A 25293-nucleotide genomic window follows, 5' to 3' on the forward strand; every position below is an offset into this window, starting at 1 on the left:
AAGTACCTCTCCCGCTAGTTGTCAGTAAAAATACAAAAGTAATAAATGAAATAATTTCCCCTAATGGCAGGGCTTGCTCTGTCTTACAGGCCTTTTGTCTCAGAAGCGAGTCTAGTAATAAAGATGTCCTTAGAAGACCGTACTTTTCAGTTGAATAGTGTTATGTGGGTAAGCTGTAAATTGGGAGCAGAGGGATCGGGGTGAATACTGTGCAGTCCTCGCCCAAGGTTATTTAAACCAGGTTGGCTGTGGGAATTCCTGATAAGCTGGGCTATAGCATGTCTGTGACCTGTCAGGTTATTTTCATAAGCTAAAATGTATAATTCTGCCATTCAGTCTCAAATTCCTCCTGAACATTACCATGACAAGGGGTCTCCTGATTATTATTATTATTTAAAAATAAATAAAAATAATAATAATTTAAGTGTGGGAGATTAAAATGAAAGTCTTGTGAAGAAAATGTCTTCAATGAGCCGCATATCTGGAGAAACTTTAGCTGAAGTGGCAATTTAGATACTGAGCCACGCTCTTCCCAGCCCCTTTCCAGGATAAAGAAATTCACTGTCTGATGTCATCGTGAGTTTACTCGTTGTGAGGAAAAATGCTGTTTGCTCTGTTTGGCTTGGAATCTGTTTGCGCTGAGGGAAAGCAAAGTTCAAATTAACTGCATGAACAAATGGAAAAACATCCTAAGCTAGGTTAACCAGTACTCCCCCCCCCCAAAGCACATCCTTGTTCAAGGAGATAGCAGAAGATTTTTGCCTCACAGTTTGTTTGACCTAGAATCAACCTGTAGGTCTGCTATACAAGAGTGTATTAGCACAGTACTTCGAAACTGGTGGCAACTGTACAGAAACTTGAATTCTTTCTGAGAACCCTTGGCCAACTAATTCAAACCAGAGCCGAAATGCTTCATTTAATGGTACAAAAGAATGCCTTTTCAATATACAAACAGCAGCAAAGAGTCGGACAAGATGATTATGGCAGGAAATGGGTGATGTCAGAGGCAATAATAATAATAATAATAATAATAATAATAATAATAATAATACAACCACCGCCTATCTGTCTGGGTTGCCCCAGCCACTTTGGACGGCTTCAAACAAATATAAAATCATAATAAAACATCAAACATTAAAAACTTCCCTATACAGGGCTGCCTGCACATGCACACAATTCTCCATTCAAATAGACAAATAGGAGGCAGTATTACTGGTCAAGGACGGAGTCTAGTAGCAGTCGAGAGCATGGAATCAATGAGGGGTGTGACCTGGGGACGGGGAGGGCCTAGGAGAGTTCCCAGGATTAGATTGAGAGGCTCCCTATCCAATCCATGACATATAATTTCACAGACTAAGGTCTTCTTCAGTTTATGCCAAATTTCAGTGACTTGGTACATTGTGGAGGGAAGAGGGGAGGATCTGGAACTGGAGATTACACCTGTTGGTGATAACTGTGGCTAGTATTCAGAGGAATATAGCCTCTTGTTATATATACTGGATAAGCCCTGTTGTGTGGCATGTGGAATGCTGAGAAGAACCGAGTCAGCTTTGGAATTTTATTTCAAATATCGGTTGCTGGGTTTTTAACATTAATGGTCACAAATTGCTCGGCTGAGTGTTCATTTTCTCAGTTTTCTCAGATACTAAAAATCCCAGCAAAACAACTGGTATGCAACAAGGCAGGCTTGGATGCCTTATCTCTATACTAAGTATAGAAACAGATGTGTTACGTAAGATTAGTTTGGGGAAACTGATCAAAGACTTTGCAATTAGAAAAAGCCGGAGAGTTTTTTTTTCAAATATAAGCTGGAAGTATACAAAAAACAGCAACATTATTTTCTATCTTATTGCAGGTTTCGTTTCGTTTCAAAAAATGCAATTTTATTTTATGGTTTATTGTTGTTTATATTTTAAATTAGATATATACATGGAGGCACCAAAAAACTTGAGTGCTTAGGGTCTTAATCCAGCCCTGCCCACCACACTCCCCTCTCCAGCTTGTATGAAACATTTGGGATATGGTTTTATATCTGAATTTCCTTTGGTTCGGAAGGCCTACAGGCAGCGGTTCAGCCTTCCCCTTCTCCCAATTCACAAAATCTGCTGCAAAGTGCTTAGTAACTTTCATGCCTGGGAGCAGATTTGCATTAAAGTCTGGATATGCATTTGGCTCCCAAATTTACTGGGTTAGACACAAATCTGTAGTAGTCAGCCTTATCTCTACTAAGTCAGCAGACGTTATTGGAGCCAGGAACTTAACATTTTGGCTCGTTTGGGGCAGCAAAAAAGTAACTTGAGGAAGCTCTGCAGGGTGACCGGCATAAATAAATTTTGCTGATCCAGGAGTGCCCCGGCCAGTGCCATTTCAAGCAGCTGCAGCTGTTACCAATAGAAAGCAGAGACCTCTAGTGGGCAGATGGCGAAGACATGCTTAGGAAAAGTGTCTTTTCTGAATCCTTGTCCCCCATCACAAATGGAATTAAAAATCAGTAGGATCCCTGCATTTGACGAAGGCAATGGATGCACAGAGTGGCTCACTCATTACATTCATCATCATAATGGGTGATGGTGGTCAATAAAAATAGTGCCAAATTAATGCCCTCTGAGTGGTTCACGAATCCAGGTGTCCCTTATATCTGGAAAGGATGCTGAATTGCAAACTGCTCACGAGAACTATCCACCTGTATAATTTATGGCAGGCATAGGCAAACTCGGCCCTCCAGATGTTTTGGGACTACAACTCCCCATCATCCCTGATCACTGGTCCTGTTAGCTAGGGATGATGGGAGTTGTAGTCCCAAAACATCTGGAGGGCTGAGTTTGCCTATGCCTGATTTATGGCCTTCTTGTGCAATTATTTTATCCTTTCATGGTTGCCTTATCACATGTTGTTTGAAAGAGAGGGCCGTGATCTTTATTCATGGGCACCTTCCATAAATGTTAAATACACGTGTTTGGTTTCCAGAATATAAAGTGTTTGAGCAGTGCACTAGATCAGTCCTGATCCAGGACAGAGACTGTTCTTAAGTTCTTAGTTCAAATCGACACAATATCCATTCCAGATATTGCTCTTTTTAAGGTGTTTTGCCCTAGTTAGTTGCAAGTTTCTACCACTGTGTCTTGGATTGAGATTAACTAACAGTACGTGGAAGGTTTCTAACCTTGCTTTCAGGTTTCTGGAAATCCCAGAGGATCAAAATATGAGGGAGGCCGAAAACCTGCCCCCCACAGTTGCCTGTGATAGATAAGTTTCCAAAGCTGGTGAGAGTAACACATAGTTTTCTCTCTGCAGAACCTACTTGGAGGAAGAACTAACAAAGGCCAGGAAGAAGCCAAGCCTACGGAAGGACATGTATCAAAAGATGATTGAAGTAGATCCGGAGGCTCCGACTGAGGAGGAGAACGCCCAGCGTGCCGTAACCAAGCCCCGATACATGCAGTGGAGGGAAACAATAAGTTCTACAGCGACTCTCGGATTCAGGATTGAAGGAATCAAGGTGAGGGTTTCGAATCTATCCGGTGCATAACAGAGATAATAGGTGGGATATTTCCTGAGAAAGGTGCTTGTCGGGAGTTCTGCCTTTGTCAATAGAATTCCCGATATACTGCAACTGAATCCGCAGCTAAACTAGATGTTTAAGCAGTTTTGCAGAGTGCATCGTAATGAGGTTTCCAGTTCCACCAAGGTCAAACAAGATCTTTCACTTTCAAGCTGAAATGGCAGTCTTTGAATGTGCATTGTAGAGAATTCATGGGAGGTCTCTTGTAGAAGAAAGAGCTGTGAGTCAGGTTTTTGTGCCCCGAATAGAGATATACTTTAAATATATAAAGTGGTGTATAAATTAAATTTTAAAAAATAAAAATCCTGTAATTGAGGCATAACTTTCTCCTCCCTCTGTATAAACAACACAAGTAGATACAGATAGGTGGACAAAGATAGAAGGCGTCTGCCATAGTTCCTGTTGCCTGCCACCCCATGGATTTTAATTGCTATCAGCCAATATATAAACATTATGCAAGCATGGAGCTTTGCCACGCTGGTTTATGTAAGGTGGCAAAGTTATTCTTTAGGCAGGTTGCTTTGCTGATGCAAGTGAGTAAACTTGTGAACAGAAGAAGCAGAAGGTTGTGTGACAGCCTTAAAAAATATTTAAAAGCCTTAAAAAGTTATGTTTGGATGCAAGTGGCCAGTTCTGTTACGAGGCTGGATTTTCCTATAGCCGCTAGCCCTACAGCGTTCCCCGGATATCCGAGCAGTTATGGGAGCTTGGTGATGCATGGCTCACCACATGGCTGGAGGCCGCAGGCATTACCACACTCTTACAGCTGCTTGGATATCTGGGGAAGCAGGAGAAATGAATTGGAATGAAAACATAGCACCCTTTTGCGACTTTCAGCTGAGTCCGCGGCTGGAGGCTTCAGATACCAGCTCTCAACACAGCTAGGCTGCCAGTCAGGAAGTCTTAAAGCAGCCACAAAGCAGTAAATAGCTGTCTGATTCCACACTGCACAAGTTGGTTTTGTTTTTATAAAAAAGATATTGTTAAATTGTCCCTTGGCACTACAGTGTGCATTCATGGAAGTCAGGTTCTGAATATGTGCTGAAATGAGAACCATGGGTGCAAAAAGGTGCTGTGTCTTCATTCTACCTGAATCTAAACAAACCACACAGACTTGCTCAAATTGGTACTTGAATTGTGCAGGCTTCTCCTGGCTTATAGGATTGTAGGGTTAGGAAGGGTCCCCAAGGGACATTAGTAGTCCAAACCTCTGCAATGCAGGAATCACAGCTAAAGATTCCAACCTCTGCTTAGAAACCTTCCAAGGTAGTCCATTCTGCTTTGAATTACCATAGTCTCCTCATTGTAGAATACTAAAAGATGTGAGCTAATTTATATGATTAGAGGTGTTTGCAAACCCTGTGGATTTCAAGGAGTTTGCTTAATAGTGCTGGGAAAGGTTCATGCCTGAGACGAATTGATCATCTGCCTCCTTATAGCACAGGGCTTTATACTTGCAAACCGTTTCACATGTTGGCATGTGGGGCAAAGGGCTGGACCTGGCAATGCAGATCCCTTCCTGTAATTTCCACGGCTGAAGAAAGAATAATGTCTTGTGTTCAAAAGCTGCAAATACCCCCAACCCCCCGAAATAAAACCATTCTCAAGTCTTCTCTGGACAGTCTGCAAGTCATTCAGCCCCCACCCCATGGCTGTTATTTAAACGATGGCCAGCTTGTTGTAGGTTATTCCACATCCTGTTTAATGAACGGCAAAGCTGTATATTGATGCAAATGCATTCTTCTGAGTAATAGCCTTGGGTTTCGTCATTGTTTTTTTCAGAAGGAAGATGGCACCGTGAACAGGGATTTCAAGAAGACCAGGACAAAAGAACAAGTCATGGAGGCCTTCAGAGAATTTACGAAAGGAAATCGTAACGTTCTGGTCAGTCGCTGCCCCAGGTTTCCTTATTAGTTTAGTACCCAGGTTTCTTTAATATCCACAGCTACATGCTAATGTGATACCTGCTCTCTTTCCTCGGCAGCTTATGTTATGCATCCACAAGATGTGCGATAGCTTAACTAGTTCAGGTTCTTGGCTAAGCTGGTCCAAATCCTGTCTGTAATGGAACACTGAAAATCGGTTTCCTTGAATGCTAGGGAAGTTGTTGTTGTTGTTGTTTAGTCGTTTAGTCGTGTCCGACTCTTCGTGACCCCATGGACCATAGCACGCCAGGCACTCCTGTCTTGCACTGCCTCCCGCAGTTTGGTCAAACTCATGTTCGTAGCTTCGAGAACACTGTCCTACCATCTTGTCCTCTGTCGTCCCCTTCTCCTAGTGCCCTCAATCTTTCCCAACATCAGGGTCTTTTCCAAGGATTCTTCTCTTCTCATGAGGTGGCCAAAGTATTGGAGCCTCAGCTTCACGATCTGTCCTTCCAGGGAGCACTCAGGGCTGATTTCCTTAAGAATGGATAGTAGAAAGTGTTATTTTTTAAATGAGGCCCACCTATCAGGCCTACACCCTTGACAGCTTCATCTTCTTTGCTAAGCACTTTGGGGAAGGAAAGAGAGTCCTGGAGTGGCTCTTTCTTGTGGGCTCTGGGTCATGTCAGGGGAAACAAGCAAGAACTGTTGCCCTTCCCTTCCGTTCCCCCCCCCCTCTCTCACACCCACACAAGTTTAAACGGAAAGTTGGAAGATTGTGGTGCCTGGTTGGCAGCACAAGTGGAGAGAGCTCCAATGTTCAAACATGGTTACAAAACCTCTTCTATTTCACTACGAGGGACAAGGAAACTACAATCCTGCTGCTCTCCCTTGATCTGCCTACTGCTTTTTTGGTCCAGAGGTGGGCACCTGCTGTAACATTTGACAAATCTTCCTCCATGGAGGAAGCTGGAGCTTGAATGGGCAAACTGTTTAGAGAAGCCTGTCAGGGGACAAGGAAAGATTGAGAGGTGTATCCATCTCACATAATTTTAGGCCACATGGGATTGTTCATAAATTTCTAGTTACAAATGAAATGCAAGGACCCTCTGCAAACTGGAAAGATCACAAATACATGCCGGAGAAGGCCTTTTACCTTGCAGCGAGCAACCCTGCACCATTACTGAATCCTGGAACAATGGCGATGCTGAGGGAGGAGGAAAGGTGGGGCTATCTTGTGATTTGAGGAAAATGGCAACCCTTCCAAGTAGACTGTAGGATTTTGTATACCTGGAAACTGCGCTGAAGCTCCCCACCTTTTTATTTCCTGGAAGCCAAGGGCTGGGAATCCCATCAACTTTCCTAAAGAGTTGATCCTGCACACACATCCAACCCTGTTGCTTGGTGAAGGTAAATATTTTGCACCAAGGTGGGTGACCTGACGCCAGGAAGTGGCAGGAGGGACTGCAACCCTCTTGTCTTCCCTTGACCTCATCAGTAGATTTCAGTATTGTTGACTATTGTGTCCGTCTGGGTTGTCATCCCAGGAACGGACCTGGAAAGTCCAGGATAACGGTGGTACCAGTCCTTTCTGAAGGGAGAGGCCCAGAAAATGGAGCTAGAGGACTTTTGATTAGCCTTTGGAGTGTCTCATCTTGTCCTGATTTTAACAGCTACATGAAACCAATGGGAAAAGTTGTAGGAAGGTTTGAACTAAGTGCCTTCAATAACGTACAGCTCCACCTCTCTCTCCCAACCTCCTATTGGATGAGAATGAATGCATTTTTTGCATTTCCTCTGCAAACCACCCAATTGGGCAAGTGAGCTTTATTTTAGATCCCACCGTATACAGTTTCAGAATAGCATCTCCGAACCTGGTTCTTTATACCCTTTGCAGGTTTGCAGCGATAGTTTACAATGGGTGGTAGTTAATGGGGGCTTCTAATGGAGCCAGTGAACAAAGCCGCTATGTCGCTCACTGCCGAGCCATTCTGCTATGTAAATAATTTTGCTTGCAGTCCGGAAAGGTGTGAAAAAAAAATTAAAAGTGGAATGGTTCTCGTAACCGTGACTCCTTACGTCGTGGTTGGGGGAACCTGTGACACACCACCTAGTGACTCCCACCAGCCCCAGCCAGCATGGCCAGTGGTTGGAGAAAAGTGACACCTTGAGAGCCCCCTGGTCTTCAGTCATGGGTGACCAACCTGTAACGCAGGCAGGAGAGATTGCCATATTTGTGGGAAGGTGCAGGGTAGTGTCTGGGTCTGCCTGCCCTCCTGCTTGCCTCTTTAACCCTGCCCTGTAGACTCAGCCACTTCCAGGAGAGGGTGCATGTGCATATGCTGAAGCACAGTAGTATTCCACTGTTTGCAGACCCAGGACCCACCTTCAATGCAAAACAAGCGTTTGGAGACGCTCTTAATATTTAAGCACATGTTGGTAAGGTGGCAGTGCTGCTGTTGTAGCCCATCTCAGATCAGGCCAGGACCCAATAGCTGAACACCAGTGCTGTAGTGCATGATCACGTGGCATTTCGTTGGCTCTGGACCCTGCTTGTTTTTTACTTTAGTTTTTTTCCCTTTTTTACTGCTACTGCCTTGAATACTTCTCACCTCCCCACCCAGCTTCTCTTATTCAGCCAGTTGCTGAGAGGGGCAAAGGAACAGGGTTCTCTCGATAGCTGGTAGCCATAAAAAGCGCTGGGAAGTCTCTGCTGGCTGCTGGCTGCTGCTGCTGCTTGGAAGTCCAGCTCACCCAGCTTGCAGTCCTGATACAGGAGCGGTTATTTGGCTTACAGGCAGAGGGTGTGTGTTTGTGTGTGTGTGTGTGTGTGTAAACCAAATTGCAACTCCTTCCGTTCAAACTATGTGAGGAATGTGCAGCCTCTTGCTAAGCAAGGTCAATGCTCAGAGAGTGGGTGCTTCAGAAGTACTTTCAAAGCTCTTAAAAATGTTCTGTTCTTGCCACTACAGAATGGCTACCGTAACCGGTTGAAAGGAATCCGTGATACTTTGGAAATGTCACCATTCTTCAGGGGCCACGAGGTAAAAAATTAAACCGCCTTTCTATGATCTCTTTTTTTAAAAGGTTAGAAGAACTCTTTCGGTTTACCTAAACCAGTTAGCGGACTAGAATCTTTCCACAAGCTTTGGAGTTGCATCACTATTTGATGTTCAATAAATAGCTGGCATTGGGGGGAGGGCAAAGTGCAGGGGGACCATAGTGCAGCTCTGATCAGAACCTCTCCTACTCAACCCCCTGGTATTCACACTAAGTAGAATGCTTTAAAAAAGGGACGCAGATGGCGCTGTGGGTTAAACCACAGAGCCTAGGGCTTGCCGATCAGAAGGTCGGCGGTTCAAATCCCCGCAACGGGGTGAGCTCCTGTTGCTCAGTCCCTGCTCCTGCCAACCTAGCAGTTCGAAAGCACGTTAAAATGCAAGTAGATAAATAGGAACCGCTACAGCGGGAAAGTAAACGGCGTTTCCGTGTGCTGCTCTGGTTCGCCAGAAGCGGCTTTGTCATGCTAGCCACATGACCTGGAAGCTGTACGCCGGCTCCCTCGGCCAATAACGCGAGATGAGTGCCGCAACCCCAGAGTCATCTGCGACTGGACCTTTACCTAGAATGCCCCCAGTGTGAATAGCAAGTGCAGGGCCCCCGATTTAGATCAGGGCTGGGGTTGAAGGGAGGAAATCCCCTCTCATCCCCTACACATTATATTCCCAATCTGCCCCCCCCCCAATATTTATGTGATGAAAAGTCCTGTATTTTAACTCTCCTAAAACTGCTGCTTGAAATTGAATTTTTAACTGGGTTTGCAACTTGGGAGAGCAGGTATTCAACAACTGCTTTTTTTCTTTTAATTGGCAAAGAGTGTTTCTACTCCTCTCGTGTTGCATGTTTTAACTTCCCCGTGACCTTGAGAGCTAGCAGGCTTGTTTTCAAAAAACCCCAAGAGTGCTATGGACACAGCAGGCCCTACACCACAGAATGCCAAGTTCTGCCTTTAGACCAGGCATCCCCAAACTTCGGCCCTCCAGATGTTTTGGACTACAATTCCCATCTTCCCCGACCACTTGTCCTGTTAGCTAGGGATCATGGGAGTTGTAGGCCAAAACATCTGGAGGGCCGCAGTTTGGGGATGCCTGCTTTAGACCAAAGCCGGCCCAGCCATGAAGCAGGGGGAGGCAGCTGCCTCTGGTGGCAGAAACAGAAGAGGTGGCGATGCCTCAAGCAAACCACATAAGGACCGGAGAGGGACCAGCACCAAAGCTCTGTGTAACACCTCCCCTCTCAGCAAGTTGACAAAGAAGGGAGGTCTTTCACCAACCAGTTTTGCTGCCAGACAGGCAGGGAGTTCAGAAAGTGGTTAAGGAAGGGAGCCGTTAGTTTTCTGATCTGCCCCACCAGCCTGGCAAGCTGGTGAGGCGAGGTGAGGGCTCCTTTTGCCAAGCCTGGGTGGGGAGCTTTGGAAACTGCTTCTCCCTTGTGGGGGGGTGGCAGGCGGCGTTTTGCCTCAGGTGCCAAAATATATTGGGCGAATGCTGACCACATGCCTTCGAATCCTGTGTGATAATCCCCTTTTTATTTTTTCCTGTCGCAGGTAATCGGGAGTTCCCTCCTCTTCATCCACGACAAGAAAGAACAGGCCAAAGTCTGGATGATTGACTTTGGGAAAACCACCCCACTGCCAGAGGGAGAGGTCCTCCAGCACAATGTGCCCTGGATAGAAGGGAATCGGGAGGACGGCTACCTTTGGGGGCTGGAGAACCTCCTCGAGATCCTGACCGAGTTGTCTCAGAGTGAAGACCTGCATTGAAGTCCAGCTCTGCCACTACTCAGAAGCCAGCCCCTCAAACTGACTCTCTGAACTGCACTACAAGACACTTTCTGCCCACCCTCTCCTTCCCAGTTCTAAAAGTTAGAAGCTCCTTTTATTTAAGGTGTAAATATGCAGTTATATATGTGCCAGAACAAATGCTGGACGTGAAGCCAAGCTTGGGACGATGGAAGTGCATACCAATATTGACTTTTTAGTCTTTAGCAGTTAAGGATACCATAAATTCCTCCTTCAGTAGTTCTTATGCAATCTGTGTTTAACCAGTAATGGTTTGTACAGTTCTCATACACCTCCGTTGAATTAAGACAGTGCCCTAGTCTTGCTTAAATTCTGTCTACCGGTAGCTAAAAGCTGCAGAGCGAAGGAGAGACTGAGTTCTAATTATCTGCTGCCCTCTTGTGCCCAAAGTTAGTACATTACTTGGGCCGCTGATTTTAAAGGCAGTTTGCTGAGATTATAGGTGCTCTTTCCTCCTGAGAAGCTTCGGAGTCTTTGGAATCAAGAACTTAATGACAACATCCTTGGAGAAATATAACTGGTATTCTTGAACAGCGACCTTTTAACATGTACTAACCTCAGTGTAGTTAATCTGCATACAGGAGCTTGTAGGAATAACTTAATATCAAGTCTACTTTTCAATATATTCGAGCAATTTCTTGCTGGCATACGGCAGCTGCGCAATCGCCGAGTACTTAGTTGAATGAATAGCAAAGCTCTGTCTGCTCCTGAGGGTTACATTTGATAGTGCATCCATTTGTCTACTGGGGTTGGGGTTGGATTGCTGGTGAGAAAAAGTTCTGATCCCTTGCTCTAAGCCAGGGGCTCTAACCCCCGCCAGGGGTTCCTGAACCGCAACCCCCATCATCCCCAAGCATTGGTTGTGCTGCCTGGGGGCTGATGGGAGTCCACAGCTTTTTGCCAAGGCTTTAGTTTTCTTGGAGCGACCTCGTAGCCCTTCAGATGGGAAGGGCTATACCTGCCGTTCAGGTTTCTCTTTGTTAACACTGAAGACCCTTTTAAAGTGGCAAGCAACCTCTCAGGTGCGCTCTTGCAAAACATTCCAGTACTCACATCTCAAAGGGCGGCATTTACTGATGTCAGGAAGGGAGGACAGTACATTTGCTTCCCCCCGACCCCTAGGAATGCACGAGTGCTGCAGAAACCTTGAGAAGGGGGACTGTTCAATTGAGGTCACAGACTTTCCAGAGTTGTCTTTTTTCCTGGATGGTGTCAATACCGACAAATCCTTAAACCTTCCCATGTTCAGGATGCATCCCAGATGCTTCCAGAACCCGTTGCTTCCACTCTTCCCAGTAGTCATGTGGCAACCCTGTTTGCTCTTACAATGCGCTGGCTGCAGTTTCTTATCTCGAGTTGGTTCTAACCCTGCAACAAGTGTGTGTGTTTAGCAGGATAGGATTATGCCCCTTGGCTCCTTTTTCAAGGATGCAAACTCCTCGGGGGATTCCTTCATTTGTATCTCACTAGGCCCATATCTGTCAACCTTCAGTGCTGTTGTAAATAGTTGCTTTGTTTGGCAGCTTTTCCCCTTCAGGTTTCCTTTGCTGTTTAATAATAGCCTTTGTGGAAGTGCCTTATGGACTACTTTCTGTTCCATTGGTGTCATGGAAAAGTGTTTTTGTTTTTTTTAAAGTTCTATTTATTGCCATTCCTTTTTTTAGTTGCCTAGAACACTAAGTCTTAATGCATGGAATCTTTTAAATAATAATGTTAAGTTTTTTAAACATATTTTTTCCATGTCTGTGGAGGGCAGGGGGCGAGTCCTTGAAGCAGTGTAAGTTTATACCATTTTTAAACTTGTATTTAGCTTTTAAATGGCTTCTATTATATATACATTTTTATTTTTTTAAGCCTGTTTGTAAAACAAGATTCCTTGCTTTGTGGCTTTCAAAGAAGTGAATTGTTTCTCCAGGTGTCTCTTAAGGCCCCCCTGGAGACTGGAACTCTTGCTGTGAGGTAGTTCTCCCAACACATATTTCTCCCGGATTAGCGATGTCACGAAGAACATGCCGAGTTATAAAACTCCACCTATGCACAGTGCCTGTAAGTCAAATAACTCAAAATAAAGGCATACAAAATGGCTGCTTTTGTGATTCTCTGTCATTGTCCGTTCTCGTTCCTTTAGCCTGAGGTTACCAAGAGCCAGAGAGACTGATTTAAATGGAACCGGTTGGCATGACGATATTGATCCTGAAAAATGTGGCAAGTGGAAGCTTCACAAAGAAACCAGGACTAGTGTTTTGGCTGCGCAAGACGAGTTAAAGCCATAACCTCTCGAGACAAGGGGGAGAACCTTTGTTTTTACCCCAAGGGCCACATTCTCTTGTGGACAACCTTCCACAATGTAGGGGACACATTCCAGATTCAAAAGTGGCCATCGCAATGGCACATTATTGTCGCTTGAGGACACATTCCAGACAGGCAAGGAGGCGGAGGAGCCGCTCCAGTGAATGGCATGACCCGGGGAGGTCCTTGGCCTGTGGGGAGTTCCAAGGGCCAATGACAGAGCCTCGTAGGGCCACACTGGACCCCCAGGCCTGAGGTTCCCCACCCCTGCTCTCAGATATTGTCAGTCTAGTTGCTGACAGCTAAGATCTTAACAAAACAAGTTGTCTTGTTAACCTGCCTTTCAACCGAAGGAATTATCCGGTGCAATACCTAACATTTTCAGGGATGTTTAAATAATACATTTTCTTTATTTGGAGCAGTTTCAGATGCAGCACTACGTTGGGGAGGCTGTTAAAGAGCAATTGATCTCCCCCTTGTATTCCCTGTATTTTCCTGTTGCAGCTCACCAAGTAGAGAAACACGTGGACTGTTCCTTCCTCAGAAGCTAAGAGGGAACATGACATGTTGTTTCTGTTGAACGTAATTGAGTCAATTTCATGCTCTTTCTCTGCCTTACCCTGTCTAGGATATATCTGAAATGACTTTTACCAGTGCAATCCTTTATTCAGAAGTAATTCGAACTGTGTTGCATGCTGCACGCAACATTTCATCAAGGTTTCTCTGCCTCAGCTGAAATACAGTCGTACGTTGGTTTTTGAACAGCTTAGTTCTTGAACATTTCGGCTCCTGAACGCCGCAAACCTGGAAGTGAGTGTTCCGGTTTGTGAACTATTTTTTGAAGCTGAATGTCCAATGGAGCTTCCTGCAGGCATCCAGAAGCCGCGCTTTGGTTTCCGAACATTTTGGAAGTCAAACAGACTTCCGGAACGGATTCCGTTCAACTTCGAAGGTACGACTGTTTATTCATTAAATTTGTATACCGTCCTCCGTCCGCAGGTCTCAGGGTGGTTCACAAAATAAAAATACAATATATAAACACTAAATACATGATAAAAACAAGAATAAACCAATCAATAATCCCCCCCAAAAAAAAGTTTAAAGGGGGTATGAGATGCTAATCAGCCAAAGGCTGAAAAGGAACGTTTTTTTCCTGGTGCCAAAAGGTGTACAATGAAGGCACCAGGCAAACCTCCCTGGAGAGAGCATTCCACAAATGGGGAGCCACTGCAGAAAAGGCCTGTTCTTGTGTTGCCACCCTCCGGAAGCTCACGTTGAAGAAGCACACAAAGAAGGGCCTCAGGATGATCTCAGGGTCTGGGTTCTTCTGACTCTCTAAGCTGATAGCTCAGAAATTGCTAAGACTGCCTAAGAAATTGTTAACAAGACAGGTGAGCAGCCTTGTCTACACATGCAGCAGAAGGAGGAGGTGGTAGTAATAGTGTTGCCACTGCTCAGAAGATTGGAAAGGGAAGTTTAACAGAGCAACAATGAGAAAGAGGATAAGGACCAGCGGGTCCTAGGGTCAACAATAGGCCCCTTGCAAGTGGTGGGCCTTGACAAGGGCCTGAGGGTACCAATTCCTGACCCCCCACCCAAGATTTGAGAACTATCTCAATGTTTTAATTGTGACAGGGAGGGGCCAGGCAATAATAATAATAATAATAATAATAATAATAATAATAATAATAATAATTTATACCCCGCCCATCTGGCTGGGTTTCCCTAGCCACTCTGGGTGGCTTCCAACAGATATTAAAATACAATAATCTATTAAACATTAAAAGCTTCCCTAAACAGGGCTGCCTTCAGATGTCTTCTAAAAGTCTGGTAGTTGTTTTTCTCTTTGACATCTGATGAAAGGGTATTCCACAGGGCGGGTGCCACTACCGAGAAGGCCCTCTGCCTGGTTCCCTGTAACTTGGCTTCTCACAGCGAGGGAACCGCCAGAAAGCCATTGGTACTGGACCTCAGCGTCTGGGCAGAACGATGGGGGTGGAGACGCTCCTTCAGGTATACTGGACCGAGGCCATTTAGGGCTGTAAAGGTCAGCAGTAAATATCACACATTTTGAAGTCTGTCTCTAGCTCTGTGGTGCTAGCTGACGCCCTGTGGTTTTCACAGCAGCCAAGAGGTGGCAGCAGTTGGCTAGTTGCTTGCTTGCTGTTGCTGTTAATTCCTCTTGCTCGCCAATGTGAAGTTTGCTTGGGATGGCAGATGCAACTCCTATACCGAATCAATTGCACTCTTCTGATGGGACTCAGGCATTCCCGCAAACAAGAGCCCGAAGACTAGGAACACGGTAGCCATTTTTGCCATTCTTGCGAAATGATTTCTGACTATTTCTTGATCATACGCACCATTTCCCCTTTCATTGCCAAATGCAGATTTCTTTTGTATTCCGTCCTTGCAGGCTGAGAAAGGGGTGCTTTGTGCAGAATTTGGTTCAAAAATTATCTTGGGAGGGGAAGGCTAAGAAGGCAGGACCTCCAAAATAGCCCAGTGAGGATGCTCTGGGGTCACAGAATGCTGGCTGATGAGTGAGCCATGAATGCATGTCAATGGGCCTGTGGCTGTATCCCACCTCCCCCCCCCAGGCGGAAACCCAGATTTCCCTAGCCCTACACCAACATAACCGCTAATCCACTGATGCATTACACTGTTTAGTTTTTTGGAAAGGTTCTTCCAAGCCTCCTTTGAGCCATCCCGCTTCTGCAATCAAACATCTGTCTCCTTGCAGGACTTGGTGTGGGAACCCATAAGGCTTTGGGTTGTTTGTTGCTATAATGTTTCTATTTTAAGAGTTTCCTTGGTGTGACGTACACAGGGGTTAAGTCAACTTGACTTGAAATGCTAGAAGCACAGCAGCACTAAAAGCAGACCCTAGAAAGCTGAAGTGCAGAAAATAGAACAGAGTTAAGCTTTATGCTGGGTGACAGCCTGGACAAGTTTTTTTGACCTAGGCTATTGCAGCTCCGGATTACAGGTGGAAGCACCTTTGACTCTGCGCTCTTGCAGACCTGGGCCACACCATGCACTGAAAACACAACTGCACCACTTAACAGTCATGGCTTCCCCCCTAAGAATTCTGGGAACTGTAGTTTGTTAGGTTTGCTGAAAGTTTTACTGGAAACCATAGCTGCCAAGTTTTCCCTTTTCTCACGAGGAAGCCTATTCAGCATAAGGGAATTTCCCTTAAAAAAAGGGAGAACTTGGCAGCTATGCTGGAAACTTGACCAATATTTTGATTGTATTGTGTACTGATTAATCTCCCTGGGTCAGAGAGCTTTTTGTTGTTGTTCCACAGCTGTGCCTTGCAAAAATCGATTTTACCAGCTGAATTGGATCTTATCAGTTGCACAGAAAAATCTGGAGCGGTTTTGCTTAACCAAGCTTCAATTCAGCGAGTAAGATCAGATTTTCTCTAGGCACAACAGCAGTTAAGCGAAAAACAGAACAACTTGACTGGCCAGTGCTGAATAACTGAATTCTGTTCACCATCCCTTAGTTAGAGATCCTAACATCATGAGCAAGGGAGATGGTTATGGTAGCCCGACCACCCTCTGAATACCTCTTATAATGTAATTCATTTGCATTAATTTATATTCAGTATATATAAACACAAAGAAAGGTAGCAGATCCAAAGTCTAATGTAAGTCTCCAGCAATGTTTCAAGCCCGGCAACATGTTTGTTTGTTTTCTCAGTTGAAGCTCTGGTGCCACTGGGTCTATTTTTAAACTTCAGTTCTGGCGAGACCTTTTGGGGGAGAAACAAAGGAGCTTCGCAGAAGAGAGAGGAGAGAACAAAAGTGGTGGCTCAAATGTAGTCATTAGGTTATGAAACTGTTTTCCCTACATCTAAGCACCGAGGAAGGTGGTAGCACAATACATGCCAAGATGGCTCTGTCAGGTTGGTAAAACACAAAATTGTGGTAAATAAGGCTTTTCTCTTAGTAATTTAAGGTTGTAAAGAGTGATACTTAAACTCAGTGAATTGCCACCCTTTCCCCTTTAATCTGACTGTGACCCACACACTTTCTGATCTTGAAGCCTGCATCATCATGCCCCCCCCCTGCTCCATTCTATGCTTTGCTTAGTTTACGGGCAGGATAAATGGCTTAAACCCAGAAATTTCATCTCCACACATCATTTGAGGAATTCCCTGCCAATTACACCTCTGCTCAACATCATTTAACAGCCCAATTGTTTAAATTTGTTCCTTGGTCTCTACAGCCACAGCAGGTGCTATAACTCTCCAATGGTTTACCATCACCCCGAAAGGCACATTCCTCCATTGTCTGCCGAGACAGAAGGCTGCCAATCAGAGTGTCCTGAACCCCTGGCCTACCTGGCAGCAACTCAGTATGTCAAGCCCCCAGTCCAGGGTCAATCCACTCATCCTAAATCCAGTCCAAAGCACAGTCCCACAGAGATGCTTCAGCATTCAAGCTGATGTTGCTCAACATGGGCAGCTGGGCAGACACAGCCCATCACTTCTGCTGCCCTTTTATACTCTGCATGCTGATTGCAGCATCTGAGCTTGATGAGGCAGGTGACCCTCACCTGTTCCAAGCCTACTCCAGCTGAGGAATCACATGCCTCCTCCCAGAGCTAGAGAGCCCCACCTGGCCAGCTAGAGAGCTGGGCTGAGAGCCCTTGCCCCTCTATGCCTCAGAGCTCACTGAGTTCATGGAGGTGGGTGCCCCTCTGGCTCTGGTGATGGGTCCAGATCTTCTGTTCCTGTGCACTGACTCCCATCCCCCCACCATCCTCTGTCACCCTGTGAGTGACTTTCTATGCCCCCAACCTCTCCTTCTCCTTCCCCATCCCCAGCTACACTCCTTGCCGGGATCCTCTTCTTCCTCTCTATTGTCCTGCTAGTTCATGCCATTGGACATGCAGCTTTTAAGTGTAGACCATGCCTGGAAAGACCGGAGGATAGGTAAATCTGGATGAGCCTTTGTGTTGGTGGTGGTGGTAAATATCTACTCTGCTGAGCTTAAGGAAGAGAGAGAAGCATAGATTGCTGCCAAGTGTCAAGCGATGCTTGTAGCCTCCTGAATGCTCCACTTCAGGGAATTATGGTGTTAAGAGTTTCAGGGAGGTTGGGTAACTGGCCAGGCAAGTTGTTTTGAAGATGGAGATCAGATGGACACTCTAGTGCCCCTGGTGAGCATTTCAAAGGGATGAGCTGGGTTGCAATAGCTGCATCTGAGCGAGAAACAACAAAAAGGGCATGAAGCGGGGCTGGAGAGTTGCTTTTGATGAGTGATCTAGAAGCTGGGTGCTGCTGCTGCTACTGCTGCTGCTGCTGCAAGAGCTGAGGACAGAGCCATGACTTGCTCTGTGCTAGATCCAAACCTGTGACAAATGAAGAAGCACAACCTTTGAGGGTGTTAATGCTGTGAGCCTCTCCAGCCTATGCCCACGTTGCAGATACGTACATGTAAATAAACCCAATGTATCCTAAAGACACCACAGTCTCTGCTGACCTTCCTTCCAAGCCTTGGGGAAGCATGCCGAACCCTAGGAGACTTTCATTGCTCAAAGATTGGACTCATAGATGTAACAAAAGACTTGGTTGCTTGCATATATTTTTATTTGCCTAATTCCAACTCTTTGTGAATATGGCACAAGGACAGATGAGAAAGTGCGGTGATGGGGCAGCATTATGAAGCCTGTGACTGAGGAAGCCGAGCAGGCTTTAATGTGTGTGTGTGTGTGTGTGTGTGTGTGTGTGTGTTGCTTAAAGGGCACAGTTACTAAGTGGCTAATTCTGCTTCCACTCAGTAAGCCCCTGCCATGCAATATGCTCTCACTCCCCAGAGATGAATCACGGCTGTACAATGTACCACAGACAAAGAACACTTCCTGAATAGGGAACGGCATTATGCGCTGCTAATAAATTGAATTAGGCCCAAAAAGTGACACAAGGCGAGCAGTAATCCCTCCCTCTTCCCCCCCCCCCCGCCTCCTGTCTTTCCACAGGCAGCCCTCATCTTGCTCACAGAGGGAATGTGGCTGCGATTTCATTCAGGCTCAGCGCGTCTTCACCAGCTTGTCTTAGCTCTGTCAGGTCAGATTACACCAGAAGCGAACGATGCCTCCATTTGTTTCTTGGTGTGGATGCTTCACATGCGTGGCAGTGATTGATGGGAGAGGGTGCCTGTTGGAAGAAACGGGTCCACAAAGGGCACACAAGGGGGCGGGAGCATTCGGTGCACTGAAATGCGGAGTGGCAGCTTCGAGGCTGCTTTGCGTCACTTTTCCCTACATGGTGATCAATCTCCATTCAGAAACAAAACCTGAGATCGGGGCTTAATAAGAGTCTCTTTCCTGACAAGCCTCCTGTCACAGCTTCGTGGCAGGGAGAAAGGCAACAGGCATTGCTTTGTGGCAGTTCTGAAACCACAGGGGCTTTCGCCAGAATAACAGGCCCCTCCAGATTGGTGCGGGTTATTTTTGCAGGTATATTCAGGAGTATGTCATTGACACAACAACAGTGTCCTGGTGGTGGACTTGTTCTGCCGTATTAGTTGTTCTGCCAAGGCTCCCTGATGTTGCTATGTTATTGCTATCAGGGTGGGAGGAAGTGCTCTCTCACTAGAGCAAAACGAAAGTGGGCAAAAAATAAAACACAAACTGGAAATTTTGTGGTACCAAATGTTACATTTGTGAATTCTGCCAAGGGGTAGCCAATGTGGTGCTTGTTTAGAAGTGAACATTTTCTGTTGAAATGGGCCCAAGAAATGTTTAAAAAGCCATTTTTAAATTTGATGGCTGGCAGGTCAAGACTCTCTCGGCTTCAGTTTGCCAGCCGTAAAACAAATGGAAACATTAGATGGGCTACTTTTCACACAAAGGTTTTAAAAGGAGGGTGGTAACAAACTGCACCAGGTTAAGAAAACAAGGGATGCTGTTGCAGGCAACCCTGTTAGCAACTCGGCATGCATCATTAGTAAATGCAAAAGAAAAGAAAAGTTAAATTCCAGCTTATTAATTTTAGAGCTGATAAAAAACACACTCCTTTGTAAAATGGCAGCCAAATCTAATTTGCTAAGCCTCCAATGTTCTTTTGCAAAAACATTTCCCCATGACATTCTTTTTAATAAACCCTCCGTGTTTGGTTTCAAAGAGGGGAAGAGGCATAAAGCCAATATCTTTGTAGATGTTACAGGGCACAACCAGTGGGAGACTTTGCAAGGAAGCTGGAAGCCGGGAGAATTGTACTTGCTTTCTAAAATTAGTGTCTGTTGAGGTTCATAGCTCAATTTTTTTTTAGGGTATAAAAGGAGGCATAAAAGCACCTAGAGAGTATCAACCATGAATACAAAACTTTTAATTTCACTTCCTTGTATTGTTGTTGTTGTTTAGTCGTTTAGTCGTGTCCGACTCTTCGTGACCCCACGGACCGTAGCACGCCAGGCACTCCTGTCTTCCACTGCCTCCCGCAGTTTGGTCAAACTCATGTTCGTAGCTTCGAGAACACTGTCCAACCATCTTGTCCTCTGTCGTCCCCTTCTCCTAGTGCCCTCAATCTTTCCCAACATCAGGGTCTTTTCCAAGGATTCTTCTCTTCTCATGAGGTGGCCAAAGTATTGGAGCCTCAGCTTCACGATCTGTCCTTCCAGGGAGCACTCAGGGAGCACTTCCTTGTATTAAGTTTGAGCAATCAAAGTCCTCTCAGTTCTGCCTTTTTCTACAGTCAGGCCCTCCTGCTAATGTCTTTCTTTTCCTGCTGATCCTTTTCTGTTTGAGCGCCACAAATTTCTTAATTCATACTTGAGCTTTTCTAAATGATGCCAATTACTGCTAAAGACACACACACACAAAACCACACACCAGGGTGGTGGTGGGGAATGGAATCAACATTATTATTCTACTTCTTGATTCAGTAGAGCCCTAAAATATGGGTTAATTGCATTATGATTTAACCTGATTACCAAAAAGATCTGTAAATCAGAGCATACTCCATAATGGGTGATGCAAAAGCCCCGCGCTCACCTTTGTGTACCATGAATGCTAGCATTGGAGAAGCAGCACTGTATCTGCTGGACATACCCCTCTTCACATGTTCAGCAGAACATCGCCAGAAAGCCTATACTGTACAGTGGTACCTTGGTTTACGAACTTAATCCGTTCCAAAAGTCCATTCTTAAACCAAAACTGTTCTTAAACCAAGGCACGCTTTTCCTAATGAGGCTTCCTGCCGCCAGTGCCCTTCCACCGTTCGGATTCCATTCTTAGACAGAGGTAAAGTTCTCAAACCGGGACACTATTTCCGGTTTTGCGGAGTTTGTAAACCAAATCTTTCTTAAACCGAACTGTTCTTAAACCAAGGTACCACTGTACTATAGATGTGCATTAAAAGATATTGCTTTGAACAGCTATAGGCTCTGTGCTGAAATTTTGCTGAATGCATATGGGCAGCCCCAGTAGTGTGACCCCACCCTTCCAATATTTGTGCACGCGAGAGAGTGTCCATGTGTTTTTAATGTTCACATCCAAGACCAAGACCCACAAGTGATTAAGGTATTTCTAGCCCAACCAGAACACTGAATCTGGGGCACAAAATGCCAGACAGTGACACAATTATTAGTAGTATAGTCCGAGCATGGAACATTTGCCAGTGGTGGACTTGGGTATTAAGGTGCCTTGTGCAAGCCCAAAATTTGGCGTCCTCGTCACGCTGCCTTCTCAAAAGTGGGTAAGGAGGGCTGGCCGGGTTTGGGAAGGAGGCACACGCACACAAAGATACACATGCACACTCTTTTTATCCTTTTTGCAAATTACTGCATTCATTAACCTTTGCCCATGCAGCAAAAGATGTCTCATGTCACATCTGATTTTACAAATCAAAACAGTTCTACACCGTCATAAAAAATGGTACATTAGCTGCCAAGCACATAAAAAAGATGATATAATGCCATATGGCAGTTAAAAGAGGCAGGCTGTGGCATTTGTGTGTGAGTGCAGGACTGCAGCAGGGAGACATTAACAACATAATATAACTAGGCAGAGCTCAATAAATGTCACTCCTGCTGCTAATAACTGTTCCATTTTAACAAACATGGCACATAGCTGGAGATAAAAACCCCTCCATTGCGATGCCTGGCAGAGTTCAATTGCCACCAGCACCGGGTCTATATATTCAGCTCATCACAGCCTGAAATGCAGAGTTCCATTCTAATGCTGATCCATACTCTGTCAACCAATCTCGGTGAATTTTCCTGACTCCGTGAGAAGTGAGTTTTCAGCAAAAGCATCTATATTTCTAGTCAGCTTTGCACAGATTAATACTATAAACACCGAGATGGTTTTGTGGTACTAGATATTCATGCAAAAGGAACAAATTCCATTGCTTAAAGAAGAAAAGAGTGATGTGACAGTTTGACTTGCACCGGGGAAATTAAGTATAAACAGGTAAAATGATGATCTTAAAACATACAGCTCTGTTCCAGCTAGGAGGCATGTTTGCATGCAAAAGGATTCAGCATGTGCCTCTCTGGCAGAAGCTGTGTTCACACTCCTGTTTACTCTGCATTCAGTTCCCCCCCCCCACTGGTTTGGGAATTGGTGTATGTATGTTAGCCCCAATCCACATCTATCCTGTATCTATCCTGCTCTTTCTTATGAAATACTGTGCATTTATACCTTTCCCTTCAAACCAGTTTGGATCTGAACTGAGGAAAAGAATGACCTAGCTGCATCTTAAGCCACTTAGGGGTACACAGCCTAAATGAGGGTGGGTGGTGCCAATTGCATCAAGCATTGCATGATGAAAGTCCCAGGTTCGATCCCTGACATCTCCAGTTAGACATGACTCTTGGGTACCAGGTGCTGAGAAAGAGACCCTGCAGACCCACTGCAAGTCAGAGAGGGAATATTGAGCGGGGTTAATCACTGGAGCTGCTGTAAGGTATGTTCTAAATCAGGCATCCCCAAACTGCGGCCCTCCAGATGTTTTCGCCTACAACTCCCATGATCCCTAGCTAACAGGACCAGTGGTTGGGGAAGTTGGGAATTGTAGTCCAAAACATCTGGAGGGCCAAAGTTTGGGGATGCCTGTTCTAAATCCAGGATGGGGGCCTGTGGTTCTCCAGCTGCTGTTTAACAGCCATCGTTCCCGATCATTGGCTATGATGGCTGGGTCTAATGGAAACTGGAGTACAACAGAATCTGGTGGTTCCCCATCCTTGTTCTAAATAGATGCTGCATGTGCAGGCCTCCCCCGTCTCTAGTTGCTGGCGTGCTGTGGTAAACCAGGTCGGAAGGTCGGCAGTTCAAATCCCCACAACCGGGTGAGCTCCCATCGCTCTGTCCCAGCTCCTGCCAACTTCAAAAGCACTTCAAAAGCATGCCAGTGCAAGTAGATAAATTGTGGCGGGAAGGTAAACAGCGTTTCCGTGCACTCTGGTTTCCGTCACGGTGTTCCGTGTGCCAGAAGCAGTTTAGTCATGCTGGCCACATGACTCAGAAACTGTCTGCGGACAAACGCTGGCTCCCTCGGCCTGAAAGCAAGATGAGCGCTGCAACCCCAGAGTCACCTTTGACGGCCCAGGGGTCCCTTAACTTTACCTTTACCTATGTGTATGCATTACTGTCAGAAAATTAGTGATAGGGGCTGACCAGCTGTGGCAGAATTTGGGCTCTATGCAATGCTAAAATTTGGCGTCCCCCGCCTCTCGCACTCTGTTCTGCAGAATTGTTTTGGCACCCCCTGCAGGGTGGTGCCCAGTGCAACTGCACAGTTTGCACCAGTCTAAAGCCACCTCTGCTGACCAGTTATTTGGTAGGGATTGGATCTGGTTCCTAGTCCCATTATGCTGTATTTGCCACTAGGAAAGAGACAACTTCATTTCATACCGAGCTGAGGAATCCACTTGATGACAAGTTCAAGACCAAATACTCCTAGACTTTTTTTTTTAATTGGCATGATCCCACCTATTGAAAAGAACTTTTTTTAAAAAAAGAAGTGCAACAGCTTTAAGATTTAAAAAATAAAACAAGAGACTGAAACCATTTGAAAGAAACCCACATCACAACCCCCCAAAGACCATCAGAAAGGTCACAGCTAAATTTATTATTCATAAAGGGAACAAATGTAAAAATAAAATAAGAATCGGCATGAATTTCCAATTCCCATTTAAGCATATGGTATATTTCTGGAATTGTAATAAAATCCAAGATGGATTGGGTGGTTCCTGCTTAGGGAAAATAATTCAAATAATTTAAAGGAAATAAAGCTAATTTGTAATAAGATTGGAGTAATTTCTTGGGTAGGGTGAGGGTGGGATAGGATTGCAGACCCTAAATGGACATAAATAATTAGTGCATTATGGCTACTGTACAGATGCATTTTTCTTGTTTTCTGTAAATCACTTCGGCCACATATGTAGTAGTGAAAAATGTGATATACTGTATAAATAAATTGGACTCAGCATTATTCCTTCTGCTCTTCTGGTTTTGAATGAGGACTTTTCCATTGATGACGGTATAGAACCTGTTGGCATCCGTCTGTCTTAGAAGACAATGGAGGAGTGTGTCTTTGGGGGTGGAAGTCAATCTGTTGGAAGGTTGGAGCACCTGCTGTGGCTGCAGACATGTTTTGTTGCAGCTGGGGCAGATGAAGGCGTCCGGTTGCGCTGCTGCAGATGCACCACGGCTTTTCTTCTCTCTGCATTCCTTCCCAAACTCCACTTACATGTCTTAATTGTGGGAGCTTTAAGGGGAAAAATCTAATTCTGTTATTTTCCTTTGGCAACTCTGGAGCCTTATTCAAATGGCTAACAGTGTGATGAAAGATTCAGCCATCATTAATTTAACTTGATTGGACACTCAAATTCAGGTTGATAATTCCCCCCACCCCCACCGAAGAACTACAGGCAAAATGTAGAATTTTGGTTCATTCTGTGTTTCAGTCAAGCTGTCAAGACACTGAATTAATACTGTTGGGCTTTGCTCTTAAAAAACAAAACCCACAACAACCCCAAAACAATAGTGTTTGCATGCAAATTATACATCCCCACACCAGTTTGTACTAGGCATCACACTCTTTGCCAACATTGTTAAAAGCAATAAAAGCAGCCAACACATAAGCATAATTAAAAGGACGCATTCTTGGAAGATGCAAGGCAGCCCTTAAGAGTTCGCGATTTCCATAGCAACTGTCCCCTGATTAATCCTGCTTGCTAGAACATACAGAATCACACGACACACACACACACACACAAAAAGCAACCAATTCTTCTGAAGGCAGGCAAACTCTGTACTCCTGTGCCTGGGTCATTCAGGAGGTAGACACACTCCCAGGAAATTCCGCAGCTGTGTGTGTGTGGGGGGGAGATGATAGCTATGTTCCAACTCCACTGTCAAGAGGAAAACCAGCGATGAATCGGAACAAATGGCAATTGGGTTTTTTGCAGATTGCTGGGCTCCCCCCCCCCCCGGATTTAGTGCTAAAGAGTAGGTTTTTTCAGGGAAAACAGCAGGGCAATGGCAAAATGGCTCAGTCCCATGCCTAGAAAGCACAGGACAAGCGGAAATTGGCACAGTGGAAGGTGTGGGTGAGCCCTAGAGTTCCTTTATCAGATATAGCCTTTGGGAACAAGACAGTGTGTTTAATGGTTCTTTTTTTAAAAGCCAGAAGCACCATAGATATTCTGAATGTTTAAACCTTGACATTCGAATATTAGAAATACTGTAATACTGTACAA

General features: G+C 45.2%; 1 protein-coding gene across 1 annotated transcript in view; it reads left to right on the forward strand.

Moving 5' to 3' along the window:
- ITPKB (inositol-trisphosphate 3-kinase B) overlaps window positions 1-12371 on the forward strand; it is a 97151-nt gene extending 84780 nt beyond the window's left edge. The window contains exons 5-8 of the mRNA XM_035111457.3: window positions 3295-3499; window positions 5345-5446; window positions 8400-8471; window positions 10034-12371. Coding sequence (XP_034967348.1) covers window positions 3295-3499; window positions 5345-5446; window positions 8400-8471; window positions 10034-10249 — 595 coding nt within the window. The 3' untranslated portion in view covers window positions 10250-12371. The remainder of the gene's footprint in view (window positions 1-3294; window positions 3500-5344; window positions 5447-8399; window positions 8472-10033) is intronic.
- Window positions 12372-25293: the final 12922 nt, after the last annotated feature.

Source organism: Zootoca vivipara, chromosome 3 (genome assembly GCF_965207765.1).
Source record: "Zootoca vivipara chromosome 3, rZooViv2.hap1.1, whole genome shotgun sequence".
NCBI lineage: Eukaryota > Metazoa > Chordata > Lepidosauria > Squamata > Lacertidae > Zootoca > Zootoca vivipara.